Genomic DNA, 15,734 nt, shown 5'->3' on the forward strand with positions numbered 1-15,734 from the left:
CTCCAGCATCTGCAGTTCCTACTATCTCTGATACAACATAGTTTACTGATCAGTTTATTTATTACTGGTTTAAATGTCTCAGCAGTCATAAATTAAGAAATGCTAGTGTGGGAAGGACTGCCAGCAGAAAGTCAAGTGACTAAAATAAGCTACGTGCATTTTTTTCCCTTTCATAATATTATCATAATTTGGGGCTTAATTGACTGCAGCCTGGCGCTTCCCCATTGTGTCGTGCATGTGTTTAAACCTGTAAATATATTTTCTGTGTTACAGTTTTACCATCTTTTCGTTTGTTTTCATCAGATTCTGCAGAAAGTGCTGCTTGGTTGCAGTGTGAACATGCTGAGGTCTCTGGCAGTGACGGCCTGTCAGTTTATGGAAGAGCCAGGAATGGATGTCCAAGTCAGGGAGTCCAAGCATCCCTATGACAACAACTCTACAATTGAGGTTTCGTCTAGCTTAGTGTTGCAGTTTATTCTAAATGTAGTGCCAGCCCATGATACAGTGTAAGCAGTGACATGAAACCGGGACAGATTGAAGCCCCCATGATCCTGGGTGTTTTTTAACACACAAAAAGCACACTGATTTATTCAGTGCTTTTCAAATCATCAGAGCATCCAAAAGCACTGTCCTTATGTCAGAAATAGGTCAGCCTGTTGGTGCACTGTGAGGTCCCACAAGCAGCAATGACTAAATGACCAATGCAATTGTCTGTTTTTGGCAGGAGGTGGATTACTGGTAGTTTTGTAGGAACATACATTTGACCTGGGAATGTGGAAGAACTTTCCTGCTCTGCCTCAAATAGTTACAGAGCACTGCACCTTGTAGATATTTTCCCATCAACTTGTTCAAAGGTGTTATTACATACATAATAAAAACCGAAAGAACTGTGGATGCTGTAAATCAGGAACAAAAGCAGAAGTTGCTGGAAAAGCTCAGCAGGTCTGGCAGCATCTGTGAAGAAATCAGAGTTAATGTTTCGGCTCTGGTGACCCTTCCTCAGAACCGATGGTAGATAGGAAAATGTCGGTTTATATGCAGAAGATAGGGAGTGGGAAGGCGGTAAGGAGTAAATGATTAACATCTACATTCTGCTTGCAAAAAAAGGCCATGAGCTTCCAATTGCCTGCCAGTTTAATACACCACCCTATTCCCTGGCTAACATCTGTCTCGGGCTTGCTGTAGTGTTCCAGCGAAGCCCAGCGCAAACTGGAAGAATGACCGAGATAACAAGGTGTAGAGCTGGATGAACGCAGCAGGCCAAGCAGCATCAGAGGACCAGGAAGGCTGACGTTTTGGGCCTAAAGGGTCTAGGCCCGAAACATCAGCCTTCCTGCTCCTCTGATGCTACTTGGCCTGCTGTGTTCATCCAGCTCTACACCTTGTTATCTCAGATTCTCCAGCATCTGCAGTTCCTACTATCCCTGGAAGAATGACACCTCATTTTCCGTTTGGGACCCTGCAGCCCTCCGGATTCAGTATCAAGTGCAATAATTTTAGGGCCTAAACTCTGTGTCCTAGCCCCCTACCCACGCACCAGCCTTGTTATCTCACAGTCTGCCATTATACACTGCCTACTGTTAGCTGCTAATGGTCTCCGTTAACAACTATTCACCCTTGTGGCCAGATCATTATCAACTCCTTTGTCTATCTAACTGCTGTTCTGTCTCTCTGGGCTCTATCCCCACTTTGATTTCAACTTTCCTCTTATTGGCTGGGTCTCCCTTAGAGCCAGGGGCTCAGATGGAGAGTAATTTGTTAGATGTGTCCAGGAGGTCTTTTTGAGTCCGTATGTTGAAAATCCAACCACAGAGAACGCCGTACTAGACTTGGTATTAGGGAATGAGCCAGGACAGTTGATTGATGTTTCAGTAGGGGAGAGCCTTTTGGACTTAGTGACCATAACTTCATAAGATTTCGGGTAGTCATGGACCAGGATAAGAATGGCTGTTAGGTGAGGGTGTTTAATTGGGCCAGAGCCAATTATATCCAAATTAAACAAGAACTGGGGAATGTGGATTGGGAGCAGTTATTTGCCGGCAAATCTACGTCTGGCATGTGGGAGGCTTTAAAAGACCAGTTGATTAAAGTGCAGGACATGCGTGTCCCTGCAAAACTGAAGGATAGGAATGGCAGGATCCAGGAACCATGGATGACAAGGGAAATTGTAAACTTTGTCAAAACTTACAAACTGACCAAGCCCTTAAGAAGTATAGATAAATTAGGAAGGAACTTAAACGCAGAATTAGGAATGCTAAAAGGGGCCATGGAATGTCTTTAGCAAATGGGGTCAAGGAGAATCCCAAGGCTTTTTATGCATATATTAGAAGAAAGAGGGTAACAAGGGAAAGTGTGGGCCCTCTCAAGGACAAAGGAGGGAAGTCCTGTGTGGAGCCACAGGAAGTGGGAGAGATCCTTAATAAGTACTTTGTATCGGTATCTACCGAGGAGAAGGACATGGCTGATGTAGAGGTCAGGAATGAGTGTGTGAATACTCTGGAGAATGTCATGAGGAAGTTTTGGGAATCCTAAATTGCACTAAGGTAGACAAGTCCCCAGGGCCAGATGGGATCTATCGCAGGTTATTGCGAGAGGCAAAGGAAGAAATAGCTGGGGAATTAGCAGATATCTTCACATCCTCCTTGACCTCCGGCAAGGTTCCAGAGGACTGAAGATGAGCCAGTGTTGTTCTCTTGTTTAAGAAAGGAAGCAGGTATAATCCAGGAAATTATAGACCAGTGAGTCTGGCATCTGTGGTGGGGAAGCTCTTGGAGAAGATACTGAGGGACAGGATATATGGACATTAGGAAGAAAATGGGCTAATTAGTAACAGGCAAAATGGTTTCGTACGGGGAAGATCATGTCTCACCAACCTGATCGAATTTTTTGAAGAGGTGACAAAGGTAGCTGATAAAGGAAAGCTATGGATGTGGTTTATGTGGACTTCAGGGCATTTGATAAAGTCCCACATGGCAGATTGGTATAAAAATTAAAATCATATGGGATTCAGGTGGGCTGGTGCTAAATGGATACAAAACTGGCATGGTCATAGAAGTCAGAGGGTAGTGGTAAAACGGTGTTTTTGCAGAATGGAGACCTGTAACTAGTGGTGTTCCACAGGGAACAGTCTTAGGTCCTCTGTTGTTTGTAGTATATATAAATGATCTGGAGGAAAATGTGGGTGGTCTGATTAGTAAGTTTGCAGATGACACGAAGATTGGTGGATTTGCTGATAGTACCAACAATTGTGAAAGGATACAACAGGATATAGATAGATTGGCAACTTGGGCATAGAAATGGCAGATGGAATTTAATCCAAATAAATGCAAGGTGATGCATTTTGGAGGATCAAATTTAGGTGTGAATTATACTGTTAATGGCAGAACTCTTAGGAACATTAATGTTGAGATGAATCTGGGCATATAGGCCCCCAGTTTCCTAAAAGTGGCAACACGAGTGGCCAAAGTGATTAAGAAGACATATGGCATGCTTGCCTTCATTGGCCAGGACATGGAGTACAAGAGTTAGCAAACTATGTTGCAGCTATTATAAACCCTTGTTAGGCCGCCTTTGGAGTATTGTGTGCAGTTTTGGTTGCCACATTCCCAGAAGGATGTGGAAGCTTTGGAGAAAGTGCAGAGAAGGCTCACCAGGATGTTGCCCGGTCTCTAGGGCATTGGCTATGAGGAAAGGTTAAAGAGACTAGGATTGTTTTCACTGGAAAACCGGCAGCTGAGGGGAGACTGATAGACCTCTACAATATTATGAGAGGCATAGATAGGGTGGATAGTCAGAGGCATTTTCCCAAGGTTGAAGTTTCAATTACAAGAGGGCATAGGTTCAAGGTGAGAGGGCAAAAGTTTACGGGAGATGTGTGAGGAAAGTTTTTCACGCAGAGAGTGGTAGCAGCCTGGAATGCACTGCCAGAGGAGGTGGTGGAAGCAGGCACATTGAAGACATTTAAGAGGCATCTGGATGGTTATTTGGATAGAGAGGGAATAGTGGGATACAGACTGAATAAGGGCAGAATGTTTGTTTTTTAGTTTAGTCAGGGCACGATGATCGGCACAGGCTTGGAGGGCTGAAGGGCCTGTTCTTGTGCTGTACTTCTCTTTTGTTCTTTGTTCTTTCTTTTACTCCTTACCCCCTTGCCCTCCCTATCTTCTGCATATAAACCAACATTTTCTTAGCTACCATCAGTTCTGCGGAAGGGTCACTGGACCCAAAATGTTAAGCCTGATTTCTCTTCGCAGGTACTTTTCCAGCAACTTCTGTTTTTCTTCATGTTATTAAGTACCTCTGGAGCAGGTGGGACTTGAAGCTGGGCTTCCTGGCTCAGAGGTAGGGACACCAGACCACACCTTGTTCTGATGACTATGTTCTGTTCTGCAATTAAAAGCTAAATAATTTGCTTATATCTCTGGAGTGAGACTTAAATCTATGACCTTCTGACTTGGCTGTGAATGCTGCCAAATGAGCCATGACTTGTGTCTAATGCCACAGAACTTCTCTTGGTAAATATAAAAGAAGTGAAATGGGCTGATGAGCTTGAAGATCTTTCTGAGCACTGAGTGGGTCATTCCCTCTCAATAACCATATAAATCCTTGAGGAAGTTGAAAGGAACTGATGGCCTAACAAGGGTCAAGAATTTTAATTGGTGCTAGAAAAAAAAAATTCTGGAGAATTGAATGGGCTGTTTGTGGTAATGTCCATACCAAGAAGCCCAGGTTTAAAGTCCGACCAGCTCCAAAGTTGTGTAAAAACATTTCTGAACATGTTGATTAGAAAATGGAAAGAAAAGAGAAAAGAATGCATCTAAAAGGTGCATTCTATTAATTAAAAGGAAAGTGATGGAGATTCTAGAACAATCTCTACAAATTGGTGCCATACAAGAGGCTGTTATGCAAGGTCAGGACTCACAGGTTTGGGGATTGGTTAACTGGCACAAAACTGTACAAATAACCCCCCAGCACCAGGGACTAGGGTTCATTTCCAGCCTCGGGGCGACTGTCTGTGTGGAGTCTGCACGTTCTCCCCGTGTCTGTGTGGGTTTCCTCTGGGTGCTCCGGTTTCCTCCCACAGTCCAAAGATGTGCAGGTTAGGTGGATTGGCCACAGGAAATTGCCCCTTGGTGTCCTGGGTTCTGTGGGCCAGGTGGATTAACCATGGGAAGTGTAGGGTTGCAGGGACGGGATTGGGGCGTGGGTTTGAGTGGGATGCTCTTCAGAGGGCCGATGTGGACTTGATGGGCTGAAGGGCCTACTTCCAAACAGTAGGGATTCTGATTCTAAATGGGTAATTTTCAGGATGGCTAAGCACAACTAATGGAGTGCTGCAAACAATCCGTGCTTGGGTTTTCAGCTGTTTACCATTTATTTCAGTGACTCATGAGGGGAATGTATGTTACGTGTGCAGAGTTGCTGATGATACAGAGCTCGAGAAAATGAGCTGTGAGGGGGAGGCGGAAGGTCTGCAAAGGGGATATATAGATCAGTTAAATTGTTGAGCAAGAAGGTGGCAGATGGAGTATAATGTAGCAAAAGGACAAATTATCCACTTGGATAATAAGAATGAAAAAAACAGGTATATTCATAAGACTAGTAGTTATTGGTATTCTGAGGAATGTCTCTCCTTGAACATACAAAGAAAGTTAATATGCAGGTGCAGCTAACAAAAGGAACACAAATAGTATGTTGACCTTTATTGTGGTGATCTCATTGAAATGTATAAAATATTAGAGGGGTTGACAGGTAGATGTTGAGAGAAGCTACTTCTAGTGGATGCAGTCTGTTGAAATGGGCATCATAATCTCAAGGTGAACTGTTTAGAACAGAGGTGGGAATTTTCTACATGTGGAAAATTCAATCCTTGGAATTTTGATGCCCAGAGAACTCTAGACATCCAGTTATTGGGCATGGTCAATTTTCCTTCAGAGACACTATCACTGCACCACAAGACTCCGTTGACTACACTCAAGGCTGAGGTCAATACAATTTTGGGAACTATTGAATAGAGTGGGAACGTGGAGTTGAGGTAGAAGTTTGGCCAAGATCTCTTGAATGGCAGAGCAGACTCAAGGGACTGAAAGGTCTATTCTCTTTTTCCTTCGCTCCTTGGGTGTTATTTGTTCTTTCAGTTGAAAGATGAGAACTTCAAAAAAAAAATTGACATACTTGTATCCTTTCCATGACACTATTGATTTTTGACAAACAAATCTAGAAATGGAAAGAACGGTGTCAACAGTGAAACTGGATTATGTAAATGTCCCTACAGGGCACTGTGGAATAAAACTGTAAACTTCTAACAAGTAAATTTTAATGCAGAATGTTAGAGTGCAAGTCGTAGTTTCTTGATAGTCTTAATCAATGGTAATCTCATTTTTTAAAGTTAATTTTGATTAATAGGAAGGTGGTGGCATAGTGGTAATGTCATGGACTGGTAATTCAGAACCTCAGGCTAATGGTCTTAGGGCATGCGTTTCACCATAGTAGATGATGATGTATGTGTTCAATTTTTAAAAATTAGTCTAGAATAAAAAGCTGTCTTAGTGGCAACCATGTAACCTACAAATTGAGTGTGCTTTGATGTTAGAGGGTTGCTGAAGTGAAGACTGTACTGATAATAAGTAATAATTCCTTACCCTTGTGTACCTCGATTAATGGTACATATTTCGAAGCCTTTCTGTTGGACACACACTCTTTTCTCTTTGTGGAAGAGCAAGGTTAGGGCGTAGGCACTCACTTTTAGAGAAAAGGAAATTGAAGATAATGTCAACAAGAGCCGTTGAATTTGTGGCTCAACTCGTAATCCAGATTCTCAGATTAATGTTCATTAAAACCCCATCTGGTTCACAAATGCTCTTTAGCGAAGGAAATCTACCATCCTTACCTGGCCTGGTCTATATATGACACCAGACTCTCAGCAACATGGTTGATTTTGAACTGCCCCCTGGGTAATTAGGGATGGGCCATTGTTGCCCACGTTCCATGAATGAATTAGAAAAGGCACTTCTGGCACTTAATCACAAATCAGATGTGATTTATATTCTTATGCAGCACTTTGCATGTTTCTGTCCCAAATACTTTGTCGGTTTAGAATCTTCATTGGGAACAATAACAAATCATCCAATAAAAGTTAAGTTAGTTTTTCTTTAACCTTTAGGACAAAGTTCACATCCCTGGTGCTATATACCTGTCTGTGAAGTTTGATCCACGATGTGTGTCTGAGGATGGCTGCGATGAGTTGCTGATGTCCAGCAGCAGTGACTACAAACAAGATCGGCATATGTTCAGTGGATCATCACACAAGTGGATTGACTTTGACATTCCAGGTAGAATTTTCATACAATCTGTCAGTCATGGTTTCAGGTCTGTGCACCCCGATCAGGGTACAGAATGGTATTGTTCATTAACACATTACAGCTGGGCATGTAACAGTTGAAGTGTACACTGCTGATACCTTGGCCAATATCTTTCAATCTTGGTGCGTTAAACCCCAAACTGGTGAGAAGTCAAATATTCCAAAGTCATTCTGCAAAAGGGATAACTTGGGACATTGTGAACATTCATAAAAGTAGCATTTTTTCAGGTCTTTTTTTTTGACTAGGCAGACAGTGAATAAATCATTTTAGAGCTCTCAGGCTGTTATTATAATTGTGATGATTAGAACTGCTTCTCACGCTCTAAATTAAGCCTGACTCCTTATAGATGTGGAAACTGTTGTTGAAAGTGGTTACTCACTCAACAAGAATGTGCTATTATCCTATGAATCACTTCGGGAAAATAGGCAGAAAGGACCTTAAAAAGATCGCTTAGATGGATGAACCATTTCCTTAAATTTGATCCTGATGGCTGCAGTACATCTTCACAATACATTTACTGTGGTTAGAACAGCAGTGAAATGAACTGGGAGTGACAGTGAAAGCCTGAATTCCAAGTCCAGGGAATTGGGGGTTGATAGCCCAAATCTCAGTGATTGTTGGTGATCCTGCTCTGAGTTTCCTACAAATTGAGTGTGCTTTGATGTTATAGGGTTGCTGAAGTGAAGACTGTACTGATAATAAGTAATAATTCCTTACCCTTGTGTACCTCGATTAATGGTACCTATTTCGAAGCCTTTGTGTTGGACACACACTCTTTTCTCTTTGTGGAAGAGCAAGGTTAGGGCGTAGGCACTCACTTTTAGAGAAAAGGAAATTGAAGATAATGTCAACAAGAGCCGTTGAATTTGTGGCTCAACTTGTAATCCAGATTCTCAGATTAATGTTCTGGGGACATGGGTTTGAATCACATGACAGATGGTGAAATTTGAATCCTACAGAAATCTAGAACTAAAAGCTAGTCTCATAGCGACTTTGTAATCACTTTGATGGAAAAACCCATCTAGTTCACTAACGTCCTTTCAGGAAGGAAATCTGCCATTCTTACCTGGTCTGGCCTACATGTGACTCTAGACCCACAGCAATGTGGTTACAGAGTCATAGACACTCACAGCACAGAAACAGACCCTTTGTTCAATTCATCCATGCCGACCAGATTTCTCAAACTAAACCAGCCCCATTTGCCTGAATTTGGCCCATATCCCTCTAAACCTTTCCATTTATGCACCTATCCAAATGTCATTTAAATATTGTGACTGTACCTGCATCTTCTTCTGGCAGTTCATTCCATATTGAAACCATCCTCTGTGTGAAAAAGTTGTTTGTTAGGTCCTTTCACCTTAAAATTATGTCCTTTAGTTTTGAACTCCTGTATCCCAGGGAAAAGACTTTTGCTACTCACCTTATCTATGCCCTTCATGATTTTATAAATCTCTATAAAGTCAGTCCTCCACCTCCTATGCTCTAGGGACAAAAGTCCCAGCCTGTTCTTATAGTTCAAACACTCCAGTCCTGGTAACATCGTTGTAAATCTTTTCTGCACTCTTTTCAATTTTACAATATCCTTCCTATAGAAGGGCGACTAGAACTGTATACAGTAGTCCAAAAGTGGCCTCCCCTACGTCCTATACAACTGCAGCATGATGTTCCAACTCCCATACTCAGTGGTCTGAACAATGAAGGCAAGCGTGCCAACTGCCTTCTTTACTACCCTGTCTACCTGTGACACATCTTTCAAGGAATTATGTACCTGAACCCTTAAGTTCCTCTGTTTGACAACACTTCCTAGGGCCCTACCATTAACTGTGTAAGTCCTAGTTGACTCTTAACTGGGCAATTAAGAATGGACAATAAATGCTGATCTAGCCAGTGATGCCTTCATTCCATTGTTTTGACACTGGGACTGACAACCAAGTCAAATCTGCATGAATTTACAGCACAGTAGAATTAGAATACTTAATGACCCTCAAAATTTGTCTCAATGGTTCCTGATTTTTGAGTAACCAATACCAGACATCAAGTTTATAGCTTAAGCAAAATAATTTAACAAATTATTACTAGTTTTAATAGAGCGAAGTTGAATAAGAATATCTAAAGATTGTCTATGATATAAACCCAATCTTCTTCTTGATTCTTGTCCCCACCCCCTCAAAGACGGGAAGACAAATAAATGCAGTTAAGGGATAAATCTGAAGTTTCCGTGATCTGTAATGTCACAGGCAAATGGGATTGTATCTCATTTTGGTTTCTGAAGGCATTGGCCAATGCAAACTGCTTACAGTAGGCTGTGAGGAATATCGCCCTAATCTTTCTGATGACAACTCACAGTTCAAAACTAATACAAACTTTGGTTTCTCCTTTTGTTTCTTTCTAATATTTTCAATATGAGACTGATTGGCATCATAGGTCCCTGTGAGACCCCAGTTAATGTCCAGACGTCTGCATCTGTTTGAGCATAATGCATCTCTAGAATTGAAAACTCTACAGTGTTCCTTGAACACAAATCAACCTACAATTAACTTGCAGGCCGGGCATCATAAACAAATTTAATTTTGTTTGGTATCTTTGTTTCAAAAAAGACATGAGTTTCTGTTCACAGTTCAAGTATCACCTTCAGCTCACAGTTTATAGCACCAACCAAATATGATTTTAAAAAAATGAAAGTAATGAATGAAAAAAGAATCCTGGTGCTGTAGATTGGATTCAGTTGTATTTGGGCCTGAAGGTCTACTACTAAATGAAAGTGAATTTTGCTGCTCTGTATCTAATGGTACAGTTGCAGCACTCAGGAATACAGTGAAATTATCTTGTGATCTGAGTTCAATCTTGATATCTTAAGTATTTTTGGTTATCTATAGAATTGAATCTTTAATGCTGGATAAGGGAAACTTTGGCAAAAATGTAAAATATGTAGAAACAATGAGAATGATGTGAATTGTTTGGACTAATCATTGTAATTCCTGCAATAAAATCAATGCTGCAAGTACTCAACAGGTCTGGCGACGTTTTGTGAAGAGAGAAACAGTTGATGTTTCAGACAATGACTTTTTGTCTGATTAGAAAAAAAATTAAGGATGAAATAGGTTCACGTCAGTTTAAAGGCAGGAAGGAGCAAAAGGGAAATTCTCTGATGGAGTTGGGAACAGGAGAGATTTGGTGATGCAACATGGGACTGAAGGGTTGGTGTGGTAAAAGGACAAGTAAAGATGTATACACTGGAGGTGTAAATAGCAAAAGCAGAGTCAGTGGCATCAAATACTGCCCAAAGATCAAACAAAATGGGGTCCGAGGTTGTCCGTCCGAGATTGCTGAAGGCAGTGGGGAACCTAGAGGCTTATAAATTGTCCTGCCCGAGATAATAACTTGCATTAAGTTTCAAGGGAGCTTGGGAGTGGGACAGAGAAGTAAACTGACAGGTAACCAAAAAATTAAAAGCATGACAACTAGCTTATGCAGTGCGAGTTTTGCCTGATCTCTCAGCAAAGCACAATCTCACTTCACTTTGTTGATTGAGAAAAGCAGCTTGGTGCTCACTGACCTCTGCTCCACTTTTTGAATCCTCTCACAACCACTACAGAATCCAAAACAAGGGAGCAATGTCCATCTGGGACATGCCTGTAAATAACTTAGACATGGCTCACAAATGAACTATTGTTGTATTCTCTGAAAGAAATTTATTTTAGTTTGTTCTCAGGATATGTTCCTGTCTGGTAACTTCAGCATTTAATCCTCATCCATACAGTTACACTGGAGATTTTTATAGGTTACCTCAATGTGGAACTGGATAGTGAGCCTTTGAGGATTTTAAGACAATCCCATAGCTTCATGTTCAATGTTTTATTTAATAGAAATTCACAAATTGTTGGGATTTGAACTTGAGTGAATAATTGGCCCAGTAACATAATTGCTACTCCCTTGTAGTTATCATTTTCTGTCTACTGATCCAAAACTTAGCACAAAGTTTTCTTGGGAAATGAATCCCTTTTGCTGAAAATGCATTTTCAGAAAGAAACAGCCTCAAAAGAAAAGTACTAGAACTGATTACTTCAGTACATTTGGCTTGAATAGTTCATGTTCCGTCACACTTTAGGCCAAAAACTGGTGATGCCTAAACATCGATCCGTTTACTTCTTAAATGCTGATTTTCAGGCCCTGTGCAGCGTTTATTTTTCCCATGTTGATTTCTGATTTTTCACAACAGCATTGATCTATCTTGTAGTGGGTTTCTCACCTACCATAATAAAAATGAGTGTTTTTTTGATTTCTTCTAGGTGATACACTGTATTACAGGTTTACGTCAGACCTAGACACCAATGATTGGGGTTATAAATTCACAGTGACAGGAGGCCACCGTGGGCGGTTCCTGACTGGTGAGTGTATCCATTAATGGGGAAAGTAACCCAATTTTTCTCTCTTGTTTTTGCTGATTTGTTTTCTTCTTTTATTCTTCCTTTTGTTTCTGTTCTCTCTACTATTTTCTCTCTTTTGCATCCATTGTCTGTTCTCTCTTATTCTGTGTCATGTGCAGAAGGCACTAGTTTGATGTTATTTGAAGTGTTGTGATGTGTACATTTCTGGGTATCGCACTTGCGGAAGGATGCAAACACATTGAGGAGAATGCAGCAGTCACCCAATTTCAAGTACTCAACACTTTCTGCTCTTGGTGGTTGGGCCTCCAGCTCTACAATTATCTCCTTGAACCTTCTGGCCTCATCCTCACTTCCTGTTTTAGCACACTGTCTAAAACCTACCACTCAGCTCAAGCTTTTGGTCATCTACACCAGTATTTTTATATATGGATCGGTATTAAATTTTGTTTTATATTGCTCCTTAAATTTTGTTACATTAAAGTAGAATAAGGATATGTTGTTGTGATGTTCTGTCACAGTCTTATTCCCCTCTTTCACACTCTCAGCCCTCCTCTCTCAATCTGCTGTTCCCCAGTTTGCCTCCACCCCCTCAGCTCTGCGGTTGCGCCCGCCCCCTCCCCCTGCAAGTGCGGTCGCACCGCCCCCTCTTCTGCAAGTGTGGTCACGTCCCCCTCCTCCTGCCCTGCCATTGCGTCCCCCCCCTCCTACTGCTCTGCAGTCGCACCCCTCTTTTCCCCTTCCCATTTCCCCTCACAATCTGCTCACTTCTTCTGTGGGAAAAAAATGCCGGCCAGAATCTCACATTTACTGAGTGACCTATACTAGTGTCTATGCCCCATGTATAGAACTGCAAACCTATATATTTTGTTGTGTGCTCAAGTCAATGGTAGTGGTAAATTGATCGTAGTTCTTTGAAATTGGTAATAAGACCGGATTTTGTTTTAATTTACATGCAATGCTTGTTTTCAATGCATTTTCTCACCATATATCCAGATTATAGTGCATTTATTCTAATTGGAGAGGGAACTAAACCTATTAGAAGTGTTTCAGAGATGGTAGGAACTGCAGATGCTGGAGAATCTGAGATAACCAGGTGTAGAGCTGAATGAACACAGGCCAAGCAGCATCAGAGGAGCAGGAAAGCTGACGTTTCGGGCCTAGACGCTTCTTCAGAAGTGTTTTTGTGTGTAAAATCATTGGGGCTGGTTATGTAAAAGCAGGCAGTCCACTTCTCCTTCAATTGTGTAATGGCAATTTCATGTTGCAGTTGTGAGAGTTCTACACTAATGGTTCAGTAGTACAGCTATACCTCTGCAGTAATTTCCCTTTATTTAGCCTCCTGTTCTGATGTGTTCCTGTTTCTTACTAGGGTTTGAGATACTCAAGCAAATGCTATCAGAGGAGAGGATTCTCCCACACCTTCCACTTGCTGAAATCTGGGAGTGGCAAGTGGGTGTGGCCTGTCAGCAAATGGGACATCAACGCCTAAAGGCGGTTCATCTGCTTTTGAAGATTTTACAGTGCAGCTGTCACAGGTATGGCAGTACCCTGATGCAGGGAGTTCAGTTCCGATCTGTGTGCTCATGTTGTGTATTAAGTTTGCTGAGCTGCTGTCAACACTTCCCCTAGGGATAGGGGCTGAGAACGGGTGCCAGTAATTTATCTTGGCTGGAATGAGATGCCTTTGTCCCAGTTTCCGGAGTCCCAGTGACACATCAGGGAACCCTGTAGTCTGGCCAGAACAAGATACTTGACTGAAATCAGGTTGTTATCTTGCCTCATCACAAGCAGATGGTTGTCTCCACCAGTGATGTTTACACTTACCAAACTGTAACAGACCCATTTCTGTTTGAAAAATGCTACTTTTACACATACAGGTCATTTGGCTGACTCCTTGGCCAGGTGAATAGTGCATTGCCTTTAGCCTGGCTTCTACCGGTTCAACCCAACAAGAGTTGCAACCCCAGTGCAGTAGCTCCTGGGATGCAGGAGCACACAGCCTTCTCACCATATTGAGGTGCAACTCTAGGAAAAGTGATAGCATGGGCTTCAAATACTTGTTGGATATTCAGCAAATCTCATAATCTGGCTGTGGTTCGGAGACCTCCATATTTCTCCAGGTGGGAAGTTTCAAAGAGCTTCAGTCTTGTCAGTGGGGAGCTCAGTTTCTGACCATGGGATGTATTTGGTGCCATACTAACTCTCCATGGTGAGGGAGGTCTGGTGCATTAAGTGGAGGGTGCCTTATGCTCCTATGTTTCAAAAATAACTAGTGGAATGGTAAATTAGCTGCAAACTAAGACAGACTGTAGCGCTTCGTAGGTTGAATGTAGTTGTGTTGGATTAGGAGCTAACATTACATTAGATTATAAGTGTAATCACGATCGTGACATGTGTTAGAAAATCCTGTATAGCTTCAGTGATTTCTAAAGGGTGTGGTCTTGCTTAACCAACTTCGTGATTCTTTGAGGAAGTAACAAAGAGTAGACAAGGGTAATGCAGCAATTATAATTTACTTTGACTTCCAAATAGCCTTTAAGATGGCACAAAGAACCTAATCAATAAAATAATTACTCAAAACCTAGATCCTTGGCCCTTAAAACCTGTTCTAACATTCAATAGATTGTGCACTTTGTAGAACGGGGAGCTGTGTGGTGGCAAACTGGACATCAGGACGTGGGGTGAAACACAACTTACTCAAGCAGGTGCGAAGCAGGGTCCTGCTAAGACCTGAGATAGCTATTTGTACAAGATATTGACAGGTTAGACTTTGGTGGAAACAAGACCAAAAATTTCTAAATTTGTGAATGACTCCATGTGGGAGGAATGGCCAGTTCTGAGTGAGCTGCACCAGATTATAAGTAGGGACATTGGTGAATATGTAGAATGGGCATGCGATGAACAAATAAACTTGCAATGTAGCTAAGTATGCGATATTACATTGTGTTAATAAAAAGGAAGGTTGGAAAATAAGAATTTGAATGAGGTGGGAAAAGCAAAGGGATCTGGAAGTACAAATACAAAATTAGTAAGGCAATGGGGAAAAGAAAGCAACAAGCACTATGAATTACTTCTGGAGAGATTGTATTAAAAAGCACAAAAACCTGTATCGAACTTTGGCTAGACCATACTTGGTATGTTGTCAAGTGGAAAATGAGGTGGAGTCTATGTTTTGTTTCCCCAACGTACTTCACTCACATCTAGTCTGCTGTATTCACTGCTCACGATGTGGTCTCCTGAACGTGGGGAAATGAAGCATAGACTGGGTGACTGCTTCATAAAACACTTACATTCTGTCGGCAAAACAGATACTGAGCTTTCAGTTGCGTGCCACTTTAACACACCACCCTGTTCCCTGACCAACGTCTCTGTCTTGGGCTTGCTGCAGTGTTCCAGCGAAGCTCAACACAAGCTGAAAGAACAGCACCTCATTTTCCGCTTGGGAACTCTACAGCCTTCTGGACTCGATATCAAGTTCAACAGTTTTGGGGTTTGAGGCATCTTGCCTTGTCCTTACCCAACCCCTATACGCCAGGCCCCATTATCACATGGTCTGCCATTACACACTACCCACTGTTAACCACTAATAGTCCTTGTTAGCAGCTATTCACTCTCCCAGGCTGACCGTAATCCAGTCTTTTGTCTGTCCAACTGTTCTTCTCTCTCTTTGGACTCTATCTCCACCTATCATTTATTCCTCACCCCCTCTGTATTTTCTGCATGAAGAAACAACTTTTTCCTAGCTACCATCAGTTGTGAAGAAGGGTCACTGGACCTGAAACGTTAACTCTGATTTTTGTCCACAAAATGGATACGTTTATCCATAGATCTATAGATATGCAGGTGGATTAGCCATGGGAAATGTAGAGTAACAGGATGATGTGTGTGTGTGTGTGTGGGGTGGGGGGGGAGGAGGAGGTGGAGGGGGCGTTGCGGGGTCTGGGTCGTGTGCTGTTTGGACATGATGTCGAGTGGCCTGCTTCTG

At 42.0% G+C, this 15,734-nt stretch overlaps 1 protein-coding gene across 1 annotated transcript in view; it reads left to right on the plus strand.

The window, feature by feature from the left end:
* The window catches only part of zzef1 (zinc finger, ZZ-type with EF hand domain 1), a 190,136-nt gene extending 176,758 nt beyond the window's left edge, over positions 1-13,378 (plus strand). The window contains exons 49-52 of the mRNA XM_048612408.1: positions 304-447; positions 7,163-7,331; positions 11,651-11,749; positions 13,119-13,378. Coding sequence (XP_048468365.1) covers positions 304-447; positions 7,163-7,331; positions 11,651-11,749; positions 13,119-13,378 — 672 coding nt within the window. The remainder of the gene's footprint in view (positions 1-303; positions 448-7,162; positions 7,332-11,650; positions 11,750-13,118) is intronic.
* Positions 13,379-15,734: the final 2,356 nt, after the last annotated feature.

Source organism: Rhincodon typus, chromosome 26, assembly GCF_021869965.1.
Source record: "Rhincodon typus isolate 14 chromosome 26, sRhiTyp1.1, whole genome shotgun sequence".
NCBI classification, from domain to species: domain Eukaryota; kingdom Metazoa; phylum Chordata; class Chondrichthyes; order Orectolobiformes; family Rhincodontidae; genus Rhincodon; species Rhincodon typus.